The 23,373-nt window shown below is 43.3% G+C and overlaps 1 protein-coding gene across 1 annotated transcript in view; it reads left to right on the top strand.

Moving 5' to 3' along the window:
- Nucleotides 1–21,790, top strand: part of ABHD2 (abhydrolase domain containing 2, acylglycerol lipase) — a 40,581-nt gene extending 18,791 nt beyond the window's left edge. The window contains exons 4-11 of the mRNA XM_037393274.1: nt 2,214–2,389; nt 3,945–4,112; nt 6,876–7,059; nt 10,708–10,800; nt 12,503–12,613; nt 13,842–13,911; nt 14,815–14,899; nt 15,958–21,790. Coding sequence (XP_037249171.1) covers nt 2,214–2,389; nt 3,945–4,112; nt 6,876–7,059; nt 10,708–10,800; nt 12,503–12,613; nt 13,842–13,911; nt 14,815–14,899; nt 15,958–16,154 — 1,084 coding nt within the window. The 3' untranslated portion in view covers nt 16,155–21,790. The remainder of the gene's footprint in view (nt 1–2,213; nt 2,390–3,944; nt 4,113–6,875; nt 7,060–10,707; nt 10,801–12,502; nt 12,614–13,841; nt 13,912–14,814; nt 14,900–15,957) is intronic.
- Nucleotides 21,791–23,373: the final 1,583 nt, after the last annotated feature.

Below are 23,373 nucleotides of genomic sequence, written 5' to 3' on the forward strand. Positions count from 1 at the left end.
GTTGTATTTGACAGCTCTCCTCAAAAGCTGCTAGCAAAACCTCGGCAAAGGACTTGCGTGAAAGAAGGCAAAGAGGCAGTCAAGCATAGTCTAGTGTGGGGATGGCTGCTGACCTGGACTGGTAGTAAATGACTGGGGTGAACCTAGCTGTTTGTTCTTGTGCTAGAAGAGCAGTGTCTCTTCCATCTGGCATAATAGTTGCTGTTCAAAACCCTCTGCAGTGAGCTGTATGTGACTTGAGCAGGACCATCTGTAGCTCTTCTTGTGCAGCCTCGTTTAAATTGACTGCACAGTCCTGATGGATACCTACTTTGAATTGTGAGAACATAATCTGCTCTGACAACTTTCCATCTCTACCAGCAATTGCAGAGGATGAGTTTGTATGGTCCCCATCATTGCTGGGGATCTCGGCACAGCTGGCGTGCTGCACCTTGCATCTGGCAAGACCCACGTGCAGTGCATATCTTCCAGTGCAGATGCTGGGCTGGTGATAAATAGTGCTATTAGTCTGACATAGATTCTTTGAAAAGTTTTATAGTTGAGTGATCAAATCCAGGATGCACTGAGGGCTAATTAACAAGGCTGCAAGGATGAGTTGGCAGCTTTTGCAGCCTTTATTGAAGTGGTATCTTCTTCTACAGGAATCTGTTTTGGGTCTTTGGGAAGTACATTTGCAGAAACTGAGTGAAACTGTACAATGAACTGCTGTGTTACTTTGATTGTAAGAAGTCTCCCTCATAGATGAGAGAACAGAACAGGGAGAAAGCGCATACTGCTGCCTTTGTCTTGCTAAACAAGCATAGATAGTTCTTATTTTTGTAGGAAGTCTTTCAAAAGTGTAGGGGGGAGAAGGAAGTTGTGGCCATGACACGTGAGAGCTGGCATGGGGAAGAAGGTCCAGCTGTGTGGGTAGGTAGTGTCAGAGCACAAAGGCAAGGTTTCTGTCACATTCTAGTGGATTATGGGCTTAAGTAGGAAATCTGAGTCCTGAGCTGCCTAGTTTTCTGTGAACAGGGAAGAACATGATCTCTACTTCATGTGGTGTCAAGCAGTCAAAGGGAATAACTGCAGGAAGCCCTAAAAATTGCAATAGGGAGGGAGCTGCTAATCTCTTGGGATCCCAAGGTGGTGTAAGTAGCTCTCGGGCTTCTTCTGGGTATCCTGCTCTGTGCAACAGAGACTGCAGCTCCTTAATTGGAAACATGCCCCCTGGGACTGTTCTTCTAGACAAGAAGTCAGTTGTGCTTTCCTGTTGAGAGCTGAAGTAACTATCTTTTTTCAAGGCATCAGCTCAGTCTCTCCTTTGTGGAGTGGCCAGGTGACTGCCCTGCCACCACTGTGTATGCAACAGTATGCTTCCTGTTAAACCACTTGCAGCTGCTCTTGTACTGAAAAAAACCCAGTAGCTAAGCCTTTAATGCGTTTGGGCCCATAGCTGTGTTTCCCCTATGTCCTTTTTTGAGGGCCAGGAAGCCAGGGAAAAAGACAGTCTGCTTTGTCACTTAGTTTTAATGTGCCCTTGGTAAAGATAATTGCTAGACTCCCCTCTTATGTTGAGAGGGATTTATTATTCAGTGGAGTTTAGCCAGTTCCAACAAATCCTTTTAAAACTGTCCCAGCTTTACCTAACTCTGCTTGTGAGGCAATATCACTCTGTACCATGCCTTTGCTTAACTGAGAAAAACAGTTCTGTGTAAGTGTGTCCTTGCTAGCAAGTCTTGGGGCTTTTGGTCTTCCAAAACTTGCTATGGATCCTATGATTTCTGCCACTGGCTTGTACAGTCAAGTGCTTACACAAGTTCCTGTGGTTCAACCCAGCAGGCTTCAGTGTTTCAATTAAAACAGATTTACAATGCTTTACAGGTTCTGGAGGTCAGTTTGGTTGGCTAGCAACATGCTGTCCCAATCTGAGGCACAAGGCTGCTGTGTATTTGGTGTTAAACATATGTGCATGTAACACTTCAGTATAGAAGAATGTCTGGTTTCTGACTTCTGCTGCTGTTATCAGTGCTGATTTCTCAGCTTTGAGAACTTCAGTCTCTCCTCTTGGGTAAGGCTGCAAAGGTCAACGTTGCCAGTTCAGTCAAAGCAAAAACAATTTATTTGTTACTATAGTTGGTAGTGAAGGGAAGATTTGTTGTGGGAGTGCTTATCTGTTTGCAAAGGCTTGTTAACTCAGCAGGGGTAAGCAATTAAATTACTGCCTCTTCCAGGTACATTCCACCCCTGATCTGGGGAAAGAGTGGACATATTCAGACTGCCCTTTATGGAAAAATGGGGAGAGTGAGATCGCCACATCCGTATGGACTTCGCAAGTACCTCACAATGCCAGATGGAGCAACAGCCACCTTTGATCTCTTTGAGCCACAGTCTGAACACTGCATTGGAGGTCAGTCAAACAGCTGCTGGCTGCAGCTAGCTGCTAACCTTGATTCTCTGCTCTGGGGGATGGGTGAGGACACTGCTACCTGATTTGTCAGCAAGGTTAGATGTTAAATCTGATGATGGAAGGGGGCTGTTAAGCAATACTAACCAATGTGTGGAAGTTATGAGGCCATCTTGCTGTATGCTTATCTCTGACAGCAGGAGAGACCCTATTGGATTAAGTAACTGTTTGTGGCACGGGGCGGGGAGTTATGGAATGTTTCTTCTGTTCCTTAACTTGTGCCTCAGGTGAGAGGCTGGCAAAGAGAACGTGTTGGTAAGCCTTGTTTGGAGTGTCCTTTGCCTGTTAAGACTGTGAGATCATAGACCAGAAGCTAACTGTATGATGTTCTTCATGGCCTGGTGCGTATGGAAAAGAAACTCAGCTTTCTCTCCCCTTTAGAAACAGATTCTTGGTAGACTTTACTAACAATAGATGTTTGAAGGTCTGCATGAAAACAGACTCTGTGCACAGTGTATGAAGGAGTCCAGACATGAAGAGAATTCTGTGGAAAAAGTAGAATACCATGGTGATTCCTTATGTATTCAGAGTGAATGTCAGCTTTCAAACTCACTGTTACTGCTAGTATCAGCAATGCTTAAAAATGAGTTACTGTGGCTTAACTTCACAATTACAACTTACAATAAAATCAGCTACTGCAGGGGTAAGCCCATGACTAGTACTTAGGCCCTCAGAAAAAGCAGAGGTTTTTTCCGAACTGTCAGTGAGGTCCTCATGGTATAATGCTGCATGAGAACAGTTACTGTTATCTTTATTGCTGAAGAGAATCTGAGCAGTGCTTTCCTAATGAGGGAAAACTCAGTAGATAGAGCTGCTAATGTTGGAGCTTTGCATGTAGGAGTCTGATAGCTAATTTGAAGCACATATGCTAATCCTAAATTTAATTTACTGTGGTTACTTGAATACAACAATTACTTCCTTAGTTGATGAAATATCTTGTTAAACTAGCAGTCATCTGCTTTGTGGCTAATCTAATGACATTTGATCTGCTGACACTGTTCACTAATGTCAGCTGATGAGAATATCTGTGTTTAGCAAAGCTTCATTTCAAAAATCTATTACACCCAGCTCTGGATGGGAAATGAGGGAAAAATAGCGCAGCCAGTACACTTGGTGCATGAACAAGCAGGGGGCTCCAGAGCTTACATACATTTAGCAGTCACAACAGGCTGTCAGAAGGCAGAACATGTGTAATGTCAAAAACATCCTTCAAAGGGAAGAATTTACTCTTGGTCTCTAGGCAGTGCCTGCAGAACTGTTTGGGCAGCTTTCCCTGAAGTTAGAAAACTGTTAGTCTCCTGTAACATGAATTACTTTTTTACATCTGTAGCACCAGAGCCACTAGTCTTCTGTCCCATACTGGATTTTTGGCAGAGTAGTAGGATTTTTAGCTTGCTTCTGGTAGATGGTTTCCCACGGATCTGAAATGGAAACCTTCTGAATCTCTTAATTTGCATAAAGTGACATTTACTTAACTTTCCTCTCTTTCTGTGCACAGAGGATGTCACAATGGTAATCTGCCCCGGGATTGCTAACCACAGTGAAAAGCAGTATATCCGCACTTTTGTTGACTATGCGCAAAAAAATGGGTACAGATGTGCTGTCCTGAATCACTTGGGAGCTTTACCAAATATTGAGCTCACTTCTCCACGAATGTTCACATACGGTAGGTACTTTATGGCAGCTGGGGACTTATTTTCAAGCTTGTCTTGTGGAATTTCTAGGGCTTGATCAGTCTCCTTCAGCATAACACAACTGCTGTATCTGAATGTGGATAACAAGTTTGTACTATTTCTTGGGAACTAAACTGAACTTACATGTGAGGAAGAGGGGAGCCTAATACTGGGATTCACTTCTCTGTTCTTACATGTGTATCCTAATAAAGGAGGCAGTTTTCCGGAAAGAACTACTGGGGAAAAAATCTCTGGTGGCTACTAAAGGCCTGCTCAGATGATTTTTAGAGATGCTGAAATGTCAGTTTAGTGGAGTGTGAAACAAACCTGGCTCTGAAGGATAAACACTACTTCTGAGGCTTTGTAAAATGTAATGAGAGAGGAGTTTTTACCGGCCTATGCAGAAAGTACGTTTCTGTCCTAGGAGGGACAGGTAAAGATTGGCCTCTGAAGTGCTAGTGCTTAACTGTTGTGACTTTGAGCTTCCACCTTGAGTATAAGGAAGTCTGTCTTAACCTAGAAATTAAAAGGAATAAAGGATTTGGAACTGTTAAGGGTGACTCCAGCTATTCTGAACTGCCCTGCTAGTGAGTAACATGATATTTGTAGAATGTGGCTGCCTTGCCTGTGACCTGATCTGCTTCTTGAGCCTTCATGTCCCTCATCACTGCAAATGTCTATAGGTACATCATGTTGGGAGTCGATTGTGGGTTTAGCAGACTGGTATTAGGTTTCTTTTAAAAAGATGACTAAGATACTGCTAAAAGTTTGGATTAACAGTTTGAATGTTTATCTTGAACAGCTGAATTGCCAAAACATTGTGCTTTGAGATTCTGAGTCTGGCAGGCAAATGGGTTGTAATGTTATGTTGCTTGTTTTATAGTTATTAAATCCACTCCTTGGTGGAAAACATTTCAGCAATACCAAGTACCTCAGTTTGTATTAAGGCCCTAGGCTGTTAATGGATTTAGGCCTCTGTGTCTTGGGAATTAAGCTTGTCCTCCTTAAAGGATTTGGGTTTTTTATAAAAGTTGAAGGCTTTCTTCCATGGAGTTTTACTTTAGACCTTAGGGAGTTAGCCTGTAGTGCATCTCTTGAGACATACCTTTCTGAGTCTTTTATAGCCTTGGAAAGGGCAAGGAATGCCTAGCACTTTGAGTAAGACAGTAAATCACTTGGCAGAGTTGCTTATTAAGTGGAGTGCCAGCAAACCATGAGCAGACTTTACTCTGCCTCCAACCCAAATATCCCAGTGTCCTTTCAGCTTTTGCTGGATTCCTGACATATTTGTTGAGGAGCAAGTAGCCTAAATGTGGGATTTGCCAAATCCTCCTGCCTTTAAATCAGGCTTGACCTGTAGCTACTCTAGTTTCAGATTTCTGAAATAAGTACCAGCTGACCTCAAATCATTAGGGTCAAACACTAAAATATTCTGACTGCTGGGTTTTTCTAGAGGGAACTAGAGCAATGCAGTACTGGCTATCTTGAGGAGAGTTGCTCATTAAGAATGCTCACAAGTTAGTGCCCAACTGTGCTGAAATGCTCAGCCAGAAGCTTGCTGTTTCACTGAAGTAAATAGCTACCTCTGGAGCAGACTGAGCACCAGGGTTGCTAAAACCACAGTCTGTCTAGCAAGGATGATACAGTTGGGGGGGGGGGGCACACTGGAGCAGTGCTGGGGTTCTACCCTGTGCCAACCTAACTCTTAGGGCTTATCTCCCTGGACAAGTTCCACAGGATAGAGCTGAGTTTCTGACTTTAGGCAGGAATAGCTGGAGATTTATTTCTTTTGTTCATGGGATGCCTCCTGTGTGGTTTGCAGTCTTAAATTCAATGGGAGGGTTAACAAAGTGCATAGACAGTCAATAGCAGTGTACTAATGCCATCAGTTTTGCAGCTGCTTCTCTTGATGTTTCCTTTTCCCAAAGTCAGAGGCAGGAGAAATAGCTGTAGGTACTCAGATACTGCGTGTGTGGAGGCCTTCAAGTCTGTCAAATGTTCTGAGGACTCCAGTACTGCCAGAAACTGGACCCCTTGGTGCCTGCAGCCTGTGGGTGCAAGTTGGGGTTAGCTGAGAGCAGAACAGATCTGTATAGAGGCACTTCTCTCTTGAAGAGGGGATACCTATATGTCTTCTAGGAAGCTGCAGTACCTTTACCTCTCTGGTGGTTAAAAAGGGCTAGCTGCCTCTGCTTAAATGCTTCCCTCTGATTCCAGAGAGCACCTGCTTAGTCAGGCTCTGCAACAGTCCACCGAGAGCTCTGTCCTGACAAGCCAGCTCTGCATTTCCATCCCTTCCCTACATCAGCATGGACTTAAGGATCCATAACAGTCTTGCTAAAAGCGAAGGAGCAAGCTGCTTTCCAGACACCCCACTGGAGTTTAGAAGTGGCAGACTGCCTCAGGAATGTAGTGATGTGTGCTGTTCTTAGATAGTAATGTCAAGCCCAGAGTTGTTGGACTTTTCTTAAGCTGCTTTAGAAAGGAGGAGTTCAGATTGTCAGAGTAGCTGTTGCCATGCTTTTTAAGCAAGTTAATTTCATCTTACTTTGGCACTCTGTCAGAACTAAGCATGAGCTAAGGTCCACAGGACTTGTAAAACAGATACACGAATACGTGTGAATCAGCTCTTAAAACCGTAAGGTTATTGGAAAGCCAGAAAGGGTAAGAAGCTGGACTTTAGGCACGCAACTGAAGTGTGAAGTGGTAATCTAGGTATGTTAGAAGATGACTTTTGACTCTTGCCTTTATTTTAGGTTGCACCTGGGAATTTGGTGCCATGGTTAATTACATCAAGAAGACCTACCCTCAGACCCAGCTCGTTGTTGTGGGCTTCAGCCTGGGTGGAAACATAGTGTGCAAATACCTGGGAGAGAGCCAGGCCAACCAGGAGCGAGTCCTGTGCTGCGTCAGCGTGTGCCAGGGGTACAGTGCACTGAGGTAGGTCTAAAACTTCTCTGTGCTGGTCTCTTCTGGGAGTGCAGGAGGGGGCAGATCTTTGGCAGGGTACGTGCGTGGAAGGGCAAGGTGAAGGGTGCAATGTTTTTCTTGCATTGAACTGGTCTGACTGCTCAGTCAGACTGCAGTGTGGGATGCCACCTTCCTGAAGGAGCAGCCAAAGCTATGTTGATTTGGAAGTACAAATAAGCTTTCTGTCAGTAATACAAATAAGTTTTCTGTACCTGGCCAGGTGCATGTTGGCAGCTTCTGGTCTGTGCATGTGAGCTGGCCTGTGTTGTTGCTACAGCATCCTAAGAGGAGGCATTCCTCATACCGTGCTGGTCTAATTAACCAGGCAGGCTGGGCAGCATGACAGATGGCTGAGATGATGCCAGGTTTGCAAGCAATAGTTTATGCTGTCTCTTCAGTCTGAGAAGTATCCCTTGGTTGCTAATAGCTTGTCTGCCTTCAGTGTGCAGTTTCATCTGGCAGCTCTTACCTGGGGAGACCAGAAAGAGACACAGCTCATACGCTGTCAGTCCATGCTCCCCTCTTGGTGCATGTCACTGAAACAGTGTTGTGGGCTGATGAGAAGATGGAGAGGGACTTGCAACTATGTTACACAATTTGGAGGGTGAGGAGGCTTACAGCCCTGAAGTCTAAAATGTTAACCTGTGGTTCCCCACCTAAAAGCCAAGGCTGTCAAGAGCTGTAACGGCTCCACCTAGTGCTAACACTTCCACTTCACTGATGGAGGATCTAGGTACAGTACTGGTGGCTTAACTAATGTGCAGTAACTTTCCATGAGTACATAGGTAATGAAGTTTAAGACAGTGTAACTGGCTAAGCTACTGCTTTCAGTTTTTACTGTTGGTACATAGCTACATCTCAGTAGCTGTCCATGACTTTACGGTAACATAACGGCACTTTTGAGCCCTGAGACTATCTGCAAGGCGAAAGAAGCTGTTGAGACGAGAGTAATTTGGGTTAAGATCCTTTGGGCAGATAAAAATGGTGAAATTGACAGCCCTGTGAGGGGTTTGCGATGGAATTTGGCTTCCCAGTGTGGTCAGGGTAGGAGGAACTCTCTTGATGCTGCTGATGCTCTGCCTGTATAGGGACCAGTTTGATATTTAGCAGTCTAAAGACACATTTAATGAGTTAACTCTTACAGGTGGAAGAAAAGCTTTTCTGGAAGCATTAGGATGTGACTAAAAGTTTGATGTGCATGTCAATAATATTGTCATACCTAACCCCTTCTGAGATCAGATGTGACTACACACACTTTTAGCAGTAATCTACTGCTAGGTCCCCATGAGTTCACACCCTTAAAATCTGAACAGATGCTTTCAGGAGCAGGTTTTTTCCTGTTTTGTTTCAAGTAAAATGTTCTTAGTTGTATTAAGGTTCTGGCATGGAGCACAGAGCATCCTTTTGAAGCCAGCTCCTCAATTGCAGCTGTCAGACAAGGTTTGCAAGGATCACATCTGGCTGTGGTGCACTTGGTTCATCTGCAGTTACGCAATATTGTTTTTCTGGTCTCCAAAGTGATGGTGCAAGTAATGCTGTTCTCTAAGCTGATTTCTGTAGTAGTATGTCATGATGCAGAACAGCAGGGAACAGACAACCTGTTTAACAATACCACAGTTGAATATCCGTGCGGAAAAATAACAGCTGCTTGTCTGAGTTAATTCAAGTCTTCCGTGGGTTATGTAGATTACTGAGCTCTTGACTCCACCTGCTGGGTAAACATCTACTAGCAAATCTTCGGTCTCTTCAGTCACAAAACATCTGCTATGCCTTACTGGGCAATCAGCAGGAAGGCTTTTCAGAGCTTGTCTCCCTACCTAATATCTACTTCTGCTTTAAATGCTAATTAGCTGAAGAGCTAGGGGAAAGCAACATCAGTAAATATCTTCTAAGCAAAAGAGAAGGTAAGGAGAGCATTGTGCCCTCATTTTAAAAGGAGGAGGGATGGGGTACAAAGCCCCTCCAGGTAGAATGGTTAAGCCTTAGCCTTCCTGGGCTTGGTCTGGTAGGGTAAAATAACTGGCCTCATCCCTCTGGGCTACATGAAAGTGGATTACCTTGGTAGGCATGACCAGTTAGTTTACAATTCCATTTTATTTTTATATTAGCTTGTACAGCCTTTATACCCCAAATAACTTTAGGAGATGTGGGGGGAAAAAAGTGGTGGTGAGCAAGGTGAAGCAGGGAGCTGAAATATGAAAGCGTTTCCAGAGCATTAAGCATGAATCCCATAGATGGGCATAATAAAGTAGCAGTAATACTAGGATCTGCCAGAAGAAAATGAGACTCTTAATTTAATGAATTAACACGGAGTCTGGGGAATGTGTTCCCTGAGGCTAGATGGGGACATGTTTCTGTATTCCTTAATCTCTGCCTGCACAGGCTTGATTCTGCTGCTTGATCTTGTGGAATGCATCTACACCATAGCTACAGGCTTTGTGGAGAGGCCTCAGCTTTGAAACCTCTGCAGTCCTCAATGGAAGCAGCCTCTTCTAGTGTTGCACCCCTTCATTTTAGGAGTACTACTGTACACCACAGAAACTGCAGGGAAATATAGTAGTTTTAACTTCACATGTCTTGTAGTAACTTAGTAGGTTTGCTTAGAAAATATTTTGTGAGGAAAGAAATACGCATTTTCCTGTCTTCATTCCCCTGCCCTGACATAAACATGGTAGGTGTAGTAGCCAGCTAGGCAAGAAGATATGGAAAGACTTTCATGCTTTTTTGTTTTTAATTCTGTACTCCAGCATTGCTTACTATGAGAAAACATAGCTTGCATCTGCTCTGATAGGGGACTTGCAGGTTGTGGCCTGGGAGGTCATGCTAAATCTGCTGCAGTTCTTACGGTATGTTAATGTTTAAACGGTAGGAGTACTTCAGTAGCTGAAACTGCTCCCAGCATTCTTAAGTTGCTCAGTAAATGATAGTTTGTTTCCTCAGTAACAGCAAACCCTGCAAAGAGTAAAGCTATAACCTGCCCATGACCCTTGCATAGCAAAGGAGCGCTGGTATCTGGCAGAGCTCACAGAAGTCTGGATGACTTTAATTCTGTTTTAACAACAGATAAGCTCTAAAGTGCTGTTCTGCTTTGAGAATAGGTAAAGACTTCAACTCAGATGCCACTTGCAGCTGCAGCTAGTATTTATTCCTATAGCTCCTGCCAATGAAGCTGAAACAGTAATGGTATCTGTACATATTGGAAACATCTGCACAAATTATCTCCTCTGCAGAGCTATATACACAATAGACAACAGTTTGTTCAGCAACAGGTTTTATTCCTTTCCTTGGTAGTCCCATTTAGGTAAATTGCACTCAACTTACACAAAGGGATACTAAAACTCTTGTCAGTGTTGCAGATCTTGATTGATAGCTCTTAAATGCTCTGATCAAAACTGCTAATTGCATTGTGCAAAATGAGACTGCAGATCTGTTTTCTGATACTAACAAACTTCATCGAAGGGGAAGTAATTTCCTGGAAAAGGTTAAGCTGTGGCAAGGAGGGCCTGGAGATTTGTTTTCGTAGCCTCTAGGCTGCCATAAGGTGTTACACTGTATTAAATCTGATCTTTCAAGATCTCCATTAACAGCTTTGATTGTTCTGCACTGTGGTTTTTCTAGGGCACAGGAAACCTTTATGCAGTGGGATCAATGTAGAAGATTTTATAACTTCCTCATGGCAGACAACATGAAGAAGATCATCCTTTCTCACAGGTACTGCAGTACATCACTTACACTGATAGTACTGATTCAGTCAATTGCTATATTGGATATGTCATCATGGTCCTTTAAAATAGCACTCCTGAAAGATGATGCGCCAGTTCCTTGCTTGGTGGTCTTTAGGTGAACCAACAGAGAAGGGGAGCACATGTCAATCTCATTCATGTACTGTAAGATATACAAATAAGCTTTGGTGATCTTGTTAGAAGAAAGCAGGCTTTGTTTTCTTTTTGCCTTTTGAGAAAACTTGCTTAACAAATAAACTAGATGTTCACAGGAAAACATTGCAATTAGACTTCAAAGTGGAGTATTCTGCATCTGTTTCACTTCTAGCCAAAGAATTCCATACTCAAGAAGCCTCTTGTTCTGCCATCTATCTGAGGTAGGACTAATCTTCAAGATCTGCTGTACGGGGCTGCTGCTTATCAAATAAGCAAATAGTCAAGCTGTAGCTCTGGCTTCTAGCTGTTCCTCTAGAAAGAGCCTGTAGCCAGCAAAATACTTAATGTTGCTGTTCCTGGAGTGCAAGTGTACTTGTAGGATCCCTGTGCTGCTGTTGTGGTCCATAGTTCTTGCAAAATAAAGGAATGTGTGTGTTAAACGGGTGACATACTCAGTGTTGCTTCCTTCATCAAAGTTTTCAGGGTGCTTTTTTCTAGGGCAGTAAACATGTAAGTACCTCATCTGTGTATATTTGAAGCTGTCTGACTCAAGGGAAAAGGAGGGGAGTATCTACGACCTGTTCCGATTAAGAGCATATGTCACTTGCAAACTTCTGGTTCATTGTTTACATTCCTGTGCAGTACGAAACACTTGTAGAAGGAATTAGGGCAGCTGACATGTAGGGTGATCCACATAATTCATTCCAGATTGACAAATATTTAGACAACTTGACAAAATTTAATGTGAAGTTAGGTAGGCCCCCATTAAAAGGTACTTAAATTCATAACCCAGAAAAAGCCAGTGCTGGCTCGAAGGCAAGTCTGTTAAGTAAACTTTTTTCCATAATCACTTGTGCTCTAAGGTAACTCCCCCAAATCAAATCTAGCCTCCCTCCTACTCTCTCCTGCAGCTGCCTCTGAAAGGGAATAAAGACCCCTTTCCAACTTGTGGCTTTTGTTATGTTTGTTAGGGGAGCAGTTTGTTCTGGTAAAGAAACACATCTTCTCCTGAGGGCAATAACTAATTATGACAAGTGTCCGTGGTAAATAGCTTTCTGCTAAGGTAATGCCCCAAGTAACTTCTGCTGTGTGAGCCAACCTCGTATCTGTGCTGGGGAGACTTTAGGACCAGATGGTAAAGGAGATGCTATGCCCAGGACTGCTAGTACTCTCACCCAAGCCACCCACAAGTTTGGTCTGAAGCCAAAGGACCCTCCCTCTAACATGCAGCCTCTGTTCTAAATAATTTTACTGCTGTCTGTTCTGGGAAGATTCTTCAGAGGCCCCTCATGCAGTTTCTAGTACAACAGGAAAACATCTTTTTTTCTGTAAAGGGGCTGCTAGGGTTTCTGTTATGCCTTGCTGCAGAGGGAAGTGGATTAATAAACTGTGCTTGTTCCCAAGAAAGCCTCGTGTATATTGTAGGCCACTTCTGGTCTGATCTTGACAGACCTGGTGAACTCGGTTATCCTTGAATAGGTCATGGCTTTGCTGCCCCTGTTATTTGGATGTTTTTCTTGATGTTACTCTTTCAGGCAAGTTCTTTTTGGAGATAACGTGAAGAAGCCACAAAGCCTGTCAGATGCTGATCTGAGCAAACTCTATACAGCAACATCCCTTATGCAGATTGATGACAACGTTATGAGGTATGAAGGGCAATTCTCTGATCCTTTGCAGAAGTCTGAAAGTACCTTCTCTTTCAAGTGTTGCTCTTGCGTGCCCCTTGCTGTGCCTGTAGGAATCTGAAATACAGTGCTGACAACCTCAAATTCTTCCTTGCCTTCACATTGAACAAAATGTACCAGGAAAAAAACTTGCTATTGACAGTCACAGCTTCTGTACGTAAATGCCTCCTGGGTGATTTTATCAGTAACATCTGAACCTGCAGCCCTCAATAATGTGGGAAGAGGCCAACTCTGCCTGCAAGCTCTAGCAAAAAAAGTGAGGAATGTGGAAAACAGCTCAGAACTGCTCATGGATGTCCTTAGCCCTGCTTGAATTTTCAAAAAAACCTTCTCCCCAAAAAACACTGTTCTCAATAAACATTAGGGTTGGCTGACAACATAACCTTTTTTACTTGTCGTGCTAACACCTAAATTAAGCTTTCTGCTTTACTAAGCCTATTACTGCCTGTGCCCTTGAAAACACATAGCACTTTTTTCAGTGGCAGTGTTCATACCATGGCATGTTCTGTATCAGGCATTGACACCTTCCCAAGATGAACCTGTAAACTGTCAGTTATATACCTGTAACGCTTCTGGCAGACTGGGAGTATTGCTAGCTGCTTTGTTTTTTTTTTTAAAAGCCATGGAAGAGAAACCTTCCTACTTGTCCCTCATCCCTGAGGCTTTCCTAATTTGGGCCAACAGCTATGTCATCTCTTATGTTTTTTGGTTTTTTTTTTTACAAACAAGGCACTTGAGTATGGGTTTACTGAATTCTTAGTTTGGGATGGAGTACAAATGCTTTAGCAAGGCACTGAAATGACAGTGAATTCTAGGTGGCTTGTAGGCAGACCCTGTTACTAGTATGTTTGACATTCGTAAACTGTGGTGGTCTTGTATTTGAAAAGGCTTTCAGGTAAAGATGAACAACACTATAACTGTTTCATATGTACAATTAACTGGAGTGGAATACTTAAGAAAATGCCCTGAAGGCTGCTGTAGACTTCAGCTTGCATATTTAACTTGCCCATGCTGTCATGGGTTTAAGCGCAGAAAGCATAAAGGCATGTGCTGCCGAAGGTGAGTTTGCAGAGACACTGGGTAGAAAAAAAATTGCCAGTGAAAATTGAGGCATCATTCCTGTCGCTGCGTATGTGTCCTCATGGGTACTAGAAGCAGACTATTGCAATGAGGGTCTTCTCTATTTCAGGAAGTTCCATGGCTACAGTTCCTTGAAGGAATACTATGAAGAAGAAAGCTGCCTGCATTACTTGCACAGGGTAAGCTATTGCGATAGCGATTGCTCTTCTACCTTCATTTTCCTACTGGAGGGAAAACACTCTGTGGTTTCTTTTGTTGATACCTTGACATAGCTGTCTTAGCTGGGATTTTCAGATATAATTGAGCGCAGTATATTGGAGTGGGATTTCAATTCCTGCTACCTCTAATACTGGGGCTAAATGCTCTAGACTATAAAGAGCTTACAACTGACAAGTAGTAACATGCAAGTGATCTAGATAAAGCCGTGCATTCAGCTGAACTGCGCTTGAGTGTATGAAGATAAGGTGAGAAAGGTATGGTGACGTAGAGCCTGCAGTTTTAAGGAAGAAAGGTTTGCTAGATACTGTGAAAGAGACTTAGGATGTTATCTGGCAGGCAAGATGCTTAGCAGACCAAAGTTTTGCAGAAATGGAACTGGAAGACTAATTCCTTCTTGATGTACCGAGCCAGAGGATGGAGACGTTCCAAGGGAGTTTCCTGGACTTTACCCAAGGTGTCCATAACAGAGCTGGCACTAACTGCCTGATGTGCAAAGCAATGCAGAGCAAAAAAGGGTGTAGCTATCTGAATTCTGAGAATGGGTAAGATCTGTGACTCAGTCTGTATTTGCTGTCATGCACCTCTGGCCCTTTCATACAATTGAGTTGGGGGGGGGGGGGGGCAGTGTGTGTAACACAAAAAAATAAAGTACTGCAGAGTAGCCCATTGGTAGGAAAACCACCAGTCTTAATTTCTGACTCTGCTTTTCTGATGCTTTTCATGCTGCCATGTACCTGGAGAAACTCTGAAAAAAGATACCATAATTGAGTGAAGCTAAGATGCTTTTACCATTTGTAGACTGAAATTCAAATGCCTCTTACTAGTGATTTTTTTTTCCTTTTCTGCCATGTTTCTTGATGCAGATCTATGTTCCTCTTCTGTTGGTTAATGCTGCTGATGATCCTCTTGTGCATGAGAGTCTTCTATCAATTCCAAGAGCTCTTTCAGGTATGTTGAAGCAGTCTCCTCAGCTGTGTATGCTTGTATACCTGCAGCTTCCTTATCACATCATGATCTGATTTCAGAGCAGGTTGACTTGCTTCCTTACACCTGTAAACCTGTGGGATGTGTACTAGGCCTCTTTAAATCATCAGTTACTAGAACTAGCAAGGCTAACCTTGAGCAGGGAGAACTTGAGTCCTTTCAGGCACGTTTTGCTGTTTTGGCTTGCGTTGATAGCCAGCAGATTACGTTCTTGGATGAAAAAATGCTTCCTTGTGTCTTCATTCCTCATTGGGATTTAGTAGAAAAGTGGGTTGTTATATTGATGGTCTTCATCAAGTACACCTGAGTGGCCCCCTTTGCTGATGAAGGCAGGGAGCACATGCATAGCTGTGTCATTTGGCACTGAACTAGGATCTCTCCCTTGAAAGAAGTCCTGCGAGCTGTCTATCTTGAGCTAAGAAAAAGGGCAGATGACCTCTAGAAGCTCAGAAGAGAGAGCTGGCTGCTGCTTCATCACACAGATAGCAGGTGCATAGGGCGGGAAAGCAGGGTTCGTTCTTTTCCTAGTTCAAAGCTGTGAGCAGACTATTTGTCTACAGCTGCTTACAGACAGAAGCAAGCATGGGGGCGTTCTCACTATATGTGGAACAAGGTGGCTGATCTACTGTCAGAGCTTAGGACAACTCAACATGATGCTTAACAGTTCTAATTCCAGTGTATGTGTGTTAAAGATGTTCACTCCTTCACGAATGAGTGTTCTTGTGGCGATACAGATATTGCTGTAAGGGCTCAGCCAGCAGCATTTCTTTCAGCAGCCTTCTCGTACTGGCTGGGGCTGGTTCTCATGGACTGTCCTGATCTGTGAAGCAACAGGTTTGTGCTTTGGACTTCAAAGTAGCTGTGACCTTTTGTCAGTGCACTTCTGCTTCCTACACATGACTGCTCCTTTGGTTCAGATGCTATGCCAGAGGTTGAGTTTAATTATCACAACTTAAGATGGTTTCATTCTCAGCTTGAAGATGTTAACCTTCTGGAACTTTCTGCCTCCTTTTGTTTTACAGAGAAAAAGGAGAATGTCATGCATGTGCTGCCCCTTCATGGAGGCCATCTGGGATTTTTTGAAGGGTCTGTACTATTCCCAGAACCTCTTACCTGGATGGATAAGCTTGTGGTACAGTATGCCAATGCCATCTGCCAGTGGGAAAAGACAAAGTCTCAGTGCTCGGACACAGAGCAGGCTGTATCTGGCCAGGAGTAATTGACCCAAAGACTCTGGATCACTTTAGTGTATCTCCCCCTTTGGGAACACATTGTTCCCTCACCTGCTGCTTCAGGTTTCCATTCTCTTTGGTATCCTATGGCTGGGGTCTGATCACAATGTTTTCTTCCAAAGTGGAGTTAAAGCAGAGATTAGTATCTGGTCAGAGCATCTTTGCATATATAGTCACTTGGGTTTGTAATTTACTGCTCTGCTTGAAGAGTTAGGTTGCTGACTGTGACTTGCTACAGGATTACTGAGCTAAAGACTGCTTGCTTTAATATAGCAGAAGTTTCAAATGTCACAATCTCTTCACCTGTGGGTCAAAAACTTGATTTGCAGTGTTTGTTTAGGTGTAGATGACAGGGTAACAGTTGACTGTTTTCAGCTGACCTGGTGCTGGAAAAATCCTGTACCAAGCCACAAGCCAGTGAGCAGTTCAGTCCAGGCCACTGAAATGTGGGCTGGAAAAACAGATGCTTGACTACAAATGGAGTTCCAGCCTTGCACCATCTCAAGGGAAGCCTTTTAGTTCCTAGGAATGCACTTACATAATTGAATCAGTTTTAAAATACTTTTCCATGCTTCAGCTGTCTGTGGATTGAGGTGTCTTTATGCTGGGAGTCCAAGTAGAGAAAAGCTGCAGGCTGGTAATAACAGTTAAAGTTTCTGTCTGAACATGTTCTTGCACCAAGACCAGATCAGTCACCTTCTCATGATCTTTGCCTCTTTTTAAATGTAGTCATCTTCTTAGTACTAGATTTTTTTTTTGTTTGACCCAGGGCTTTTTAAAGCTGGCTGTGGCTTCCAAATGGAAACCAGGGATTCGGAATCTGCAGGATCTTTGTGACATTGATCTGCTTTAAAGAATATTTTGTAAAGAATTAGGTACTCTGTTAAGGGTTAATTTGGTTTTGGTGGTGGGGTAGGGTATTTAGATTTATTCCCCTAATATTAGGGTAAATAATACAAGAATTCTTCCCCTTAGCTTTCAAAGCATCAAATGGTTTTCAGACACATGAGTTGCCTTATATTTGGTGGGGAACTGGATGTCTCTAGCCCTGTGCAACTACAGTGATATCTTTGCATGGCTAACTACTCCCATATCGATGTAAATGTCGTAGGATTACTGGCTCCAGTAAGACACTGGGCTCTTCCTCACCTGAATTGCTTTTCCACACCCAGACATCCTCTTCTAGTTTTAATGTGCAAAGTGAAGTCTGAAAGCTGTTTGCAGGAAAGATGCCTACTCACTTGTGCTTTTCCCTCAAGTGGCTGTTATGGTCTGTGCAGAGATGGTTATTAAAGACCATAGTCTACCCCCTGGAAGGAAAGCAGTCCCATGGCAATCTGGAGACTGAAACTTTGAGGTCAAAATCTTTTAGTTTGTTCTGTCAGTGGTGTTGTCTCACTAATTCATCCTTAGGACTTCTTTATCAGTGTCAGTGAAGTTCTTTTCCTGTCACACTTCCCACTCTATTAGCACTTTACTGCTTCAGCCTTGGTCTGTGTTCCAGGCACTTCAGTTTATAGCTTAAGGGTGAAACAAGCAGCAAGACTTCAGTCTGGTAATACAGGGGAACAAGCCTTCTGGACTGTCCTGTCCCGAAACCTTCAGTAGGTTGGAGAGGTGGGTTTTTGTTTTAATAAAGCAATAATTAACTATTGTAGCAAAGGTGCATTATCGTATCAGGAAACTCCTTTCATTTGCCTTAGGCCAGACACCTTGGCCTGTTACAACAAACTGTGGGTATCTACACATTCTCCTTATTAGTAAATACAGGTTTCCTTTTTTCTTCGAAGAAAAGATGTGACCAAGTAAAGCTATAGCAAGACTTGGCCATGGTTGTGGCTGTTCCTTTAGAACTATTTTAGGGCATCAGTTAGCAAGGATATTCTTGGCTGATGGATATCTTGTCTCTATGTTGTTATGGTCTTATTCATACTGCATCTGTATATCACTAAAATCTGTCATAAAAGACACTTCAGATTTTTGCTTAAGTAGATGTTCATGTAATAATCATTGGATATGACTTAAATACCTTCTCACTTTAACAGAAGTGGAGTGTAAACAACACTTGTAAGCATCAAATAGATACAGGATAAATTTAGACATGTAGAGGTATATGGTTTTTATCTCCAATGGGTTACAACTTTCGAAGTGTTTCAGATTTCACAGTATACTACAGCTGTAGCTTACACAGGTCATGGCTGTCTGCCTTGAGGAAACAAAACTGCCCTTCGTGTGCTTCGTGTGTCATTCCTCAATCGACCTTTACTATGCTGAGGTGAGCATCAACTTCAGATGGCTCTAGGGGAGCAGAGGTTGTCCTTGGTACCAATACTGCTGTTGAGGTGAAGAGCCAGCCATATGACCCAACATGTGGTTACCTATGAATGAAAGGTCAGCGTGCGTCTGACCTCCTTTTGAGAGTAAAGTGTCTGCCTTCCTCAACTGGAGAGCCTTATCAAAAGCAGAGGCACTCTGGCCAGCTCCCCAGGTGGCTGAAGCTCTGTCATCTTCCCCAGGACTCCAGGCTGGCAGAGCAGTTCAGTGGTTGACTGGCCCAGAACATGAGTCAGGAGGGTGAGAACTGGCTGGGTGCTGCCTGGGGAGGTTAGTGCTGAGGCTAAGCAAGTGTTTTAGCTCTGCTTTTTGACCGCATCATGCCAGTTGCTCCTGAATGCACAGCTTTGTCCTGGGAAGCTTTTCCTTGGGAAAAAAATCTTCTTTACAAAATGGAATGAAGAAAACTATTCTTGGCGGACCAGACTTTCAAATGTTTTTTTCCATTTCTGAGATATGAGGAAGCTGCCACCTTGTCCAATGTACCCTTGTTTCAAACAAATTTCACCACAGCAGGTGGCCAGTCAATGACTGGTTTTTAAGCAAGTCTTCTAAAATGAGGTGAGCAACTAGGCAGTTCTCAAAGCAGCAGGAGCTGTAGCTTTGTCTGATCAAATAGAGATATTTTTTTTTTCCCCTCCCTTGAAAAGACTTTAAAGAATCTCCTTCCTGCCCCACAACCCAAGCCTTCATACTTCGGAAGTGCTGATGCTGTGGACTTTCTGAAACTCTTAACTACAGAAGTAATAGGGGTTTCTTGCTCATTTGAACTGTTTCTGCACTTGCATCTACAGCTGTTCAGACCACTTGTGGCTTGACAAACCAATTCTAGCCTGTTTGGGGAAGAGAAGCTTTTGTTTATAGCTTATTTGTGCAAGGTTTCTGGAGCCTGAGGTTCATCTTAACCAAGCTTCTTGTAGATGGAAGCAGTTAGGAGGAAAAACATTCCATCTCACCCAATGTGATGCTGCTTTCAAAGCAAGACTAGTGGTGTCAGACTCACAGCAGTAACTTAAAGAGATCTTAAGGATGAGGGAGAGGAGAAAGTTAAGCTGCAGTGCTCTAAAGACCTTCAAATAAGAGAATTCTATATTAAATCTTGCTGCTAAGAGTGATGGGCAACCCCAAGATGTGTGGGACTTTGTCCAATCAGAAATACTCTTCTCTCAAAAAATACTAGTCTTGTGACATGGGCAAGTGGCTTTCATCTGCCCAGCGAACTCAACCTTAAGTGGATTCTGAATTTTTAAGTCTCAGAGGTCAAGCTGTCTTTTTTCATCTTTTGTCAAGACACGTGAGGCTGAAGTGTACACTTGTAGATCATTACAGTATAGTCTGATAGTGGAGGTCAAGATTACAGCATGATGAATCTGTCATGCTCTGTTTAGTTTCAAACTGGGCTTAGAAAAAGCATTAGCAGAGCTCTTCCACAGGTAGTCTCATGTGGTATACACCCCTCTTTCCTGTCACTGCACTTGAACATAAACCCCAAGGACTCTCAATCGGATAGCAAGTTACAAAGCTATTACTCTTTGGTTAGGCTGGTCCAACCATCACCTTTGCTAGTGTCTGGAGAGACCTGAAGATTGAAGGTGGGCAGCTGGGAATTGCTCTTACTGAATAAAAGGAACTTGTGGGTTCTGCTACATCAGATCTGCCAGCATTTGTAATGTCCCTTGGTTAGCTTCTAAATTGGAGGTGCTTTCAGATGGGTCTGGCAGTGTTGTAGTTGCACTATGAAGACTGAAGTTTGAACTTCCCTGCAGTCTTTCCTGAGTGTTTTTCTGCAGTTGCTGTATATGAAAAGATAGGTTACAAAGACAGGGCATTAATCAAAGAATGTTGGGAACTGTTAGCTCCAGTACTGAACTTAGCCAAGTTATCTGTGTGTCATCTGTTCTGGGTCTGTCACAATTTCCTAGACCACAGCCCTTTGACACGTGGTGCCTTGCCCTTCTCCTCCCTTGACATCAGCATATCTAGAGATTTCAGTTAACAGCTCTGCCAGAGCTTTTGAGGCTTTGCTTTTTAGTAAATTAATTTTCAGACGCTAGGTAGTGAGACAGTTCTGGCAATGCATACTGTAGAAGCGTGTGCTGACTTAAAGGACCTCTGTGGGCAGCCTACAACTAGCTACAGTCTATTTTGAGGCTTAAAATAACAATGTACATAAGCAGTGGAGATCACTTTCAGCTCTCTGCTCCTCTAGCAGGGATTGAGTCATAGAAGGAGGGTTTGCTTTGCTTAATATGTGACTTGTTAACTTAGAATCCCAAGGCTCTTGTGTCTGTTAATGCTCCAGCAGCATAGCTGGAGGTGGATTGCCTAACTGCCTACATATTAAAAGACAGTGCAGAGAGTAGCAACTTCAGGATTTAATTGCCAAACAGTTTAGTGACCTGGATTGCTTCCAGGTTTTTCTAGAAATACTATGCCAGTCTGGAACTCATTGAAATTCTTCAGTCTTCTTCCAGGAGATCAGAAAAGACCCTAGCCTTGTGCTGCATGTATAAGTCACTTTTGTGAAGAGCATCTTGTTTCTGGCTTGTCATGCTCCATATGTCCTTACTCTTTAGGTAGGTCTGTTGGTTGAGTAGGTCGTGGAGCCACAGTGACTCAAAGCAGTGTCTCCTTCATGGCTTCTAGCTGAAAAGCAAACAGCCCTTCTTGGCATGAGGACTTCCTGAGTTTTCTCCAAGCTTAGAATGCCTCAGAGCAACACCAGCCCAAGGGGAGGGTGCCTTGTAATTGTACCCCTTTTATCACCTGGACCTTTTCAGCTGCTGGGGTAGCTTAGGTGTAAGTGCCATCAATGAGTTAAAGCAGTTGCCAGCTTTCCACACTGTGGTAGAAGGGTTTCTAGGGTTATCCTGAACCGTTGCATTCTGAATATCTGTATTCTTGGTTTTGCTGGTTAATCAATGAACACAAACACTGCAGTCCAGGGCAGCATTTATCAGGTTGGCTCTGCTAGTATTGAACAGCCTTTTTCACATCTATCTGATAACACACTAAAAGCTCCAACCCATCATTTGTGGGTAAAGGCTTTTCTTTCTTTCCCACCCAATGGCCTTGCCTAACCCAGGTAGTTGAAATGCAGTAAGGAGCCTGATCCTGCAGAGTGGCTCTACACAAAGCCTTTTTGCTTCTGTCTGAATGACAAGCTTGCATTGTCTCTCTGGTCATGCAAGAGCTTTGATTAGGTACAGAACTTCCTTCTAGGATCTATACTATAGTTCTGTTGGGATGTTGACCCTCATGGCTCCTGCTAACTGGGAAGTCTTTTTTTAAAAAAAAGCCAAACAAAACCCAGTTGTAGTTAATATAACCAAAGTCTACTGCCCAAGTCAGCAGCTTTCCAAAGAAGTATGATTTCTCATTGTGTTACTTGACAGCTTGATCGTAATGTCTAGTGACAGATCACTAAATATTCTTCTTGAGAAAACGTAACCTCTTTCTCTGACAATCCCAAGCTGAGGTGGTGTGCAGGGAGCCTAGGAAGAACAGACCTGTGCCCTTGTTTTGCCCATGCAGCTGTGCTAGAACAGGCTGAGTGACTTCTAGTGATCTTGGTGAGTAGTTAACTATGAAAATGTTTTCAAATTGGCAAAATTATACTTTGCAACCATCTCTAAATGCTGCCCTGCAAAAAGCTTGTATACTGAGACACTCTCCCCGCTGCCATGTTCTGAGTCAGATTCTCTGGAGCTGAGAGCTGCAGGGAAGATGATTTGCAACTAGCAATGCAATTTTTCTATATCTGCTGATGTTTACCTTTGAAATTATATATATAAAACAATGTCTGATTTTTTCTTTAATTTTTGTTTGTGTGGTGTAAAATGGAGGTCATTGCAAAACAAAATGTAATTTTGTTATCTTTGATTCAGTGAGATTTCTTTATTTAAAAATAAAGGACTTATTGAAGTCAGTGATAATGTGTAGTGTGTGCAATGTTGTTGGGTGGTGAAGGCCAGCTGTCACTTGACAGGCACAGCAGCCATGCCTTCTTATTCAGTTCCTCTGCAGCAGGGAGAGGATAATTTGATATGGGAATATATTGGGCCAACAAGGTAATATTGATTAAAATGCAACTGGGTATCTGAACATGTTCCCTCGGTTGCAAGATTCGGATTAGCTAAGGGGAACACAAGGAATCATTTAGACCCAGCCTTTACACATGCGAAAGATTTTAGTTTCTGTTCACTAGTGCTGCCTAAAGCAGGACTGCCTTAGGGGAAGGCTATCCCTACATCTCTGCAGTATTACACCAAGGCAGCAGTTAGCTTGTTGACAAGACAACTTTTGCAAGTAACTCCTGTTTCTGGTGTTGCCTTTACACTTTGATGCACTAGTTTGCTGTTCTAGCGGTAAATGCAAGAACTCGGATTGTTCTAGGAAATGTGAATGAACCTCTCCTTCGAGGGAGAAGGCTCAAGTTTGTACTCCTTCTGCACTGCCGAGGTGGGGAGGATGGGAAGAGTGACAGTTGGGAGTATCTTCACCTTTCGCTTGTTGCAGCTTCTGTGCCCACCTCTCAAAGACCTGGCTCTGCTGCCCACTGAAAGCTGAAGCAAGTGTCAAGTAGATAAATGGGAAGACTGCACAGGGGCCTTATGCAGCAACACATGGGTGGTGTGCCAGCCCCTGCCACCGCTGTCATCTTCAGCTGGAGCCTTCCTTTGCCTCTGTTGTGTTTCAGAGAGCAGAACAAGGACAGAGCTGCTACAGAAAGGCTCTAGAGAGAAGGCAGTCTTAGCAATTCCTGCGATATGTAGGAGCATCCAATAGTTGCCCTGGCTCTTGAATCTGATGGGGCTGGGCTTGGTGGCTAAGCATGGGGTGTCTAGCAGGTTCTTGAGTGGAGGAGCGCAT

This window comes from Falco rusticolus, chromosome 7, assembly GCF_015220075.1.
Source record: "Falco rusticolus isolate bFalRus1 chromosome 7, bFalRus1.pri, whole genome shotgun sequence".
Classification (NCBI taxonomy): Eukaryota; Metazoa; Chordata; class Aves; order Falconiformes; family Falconidae; genus Falco; species Falco rusticolus.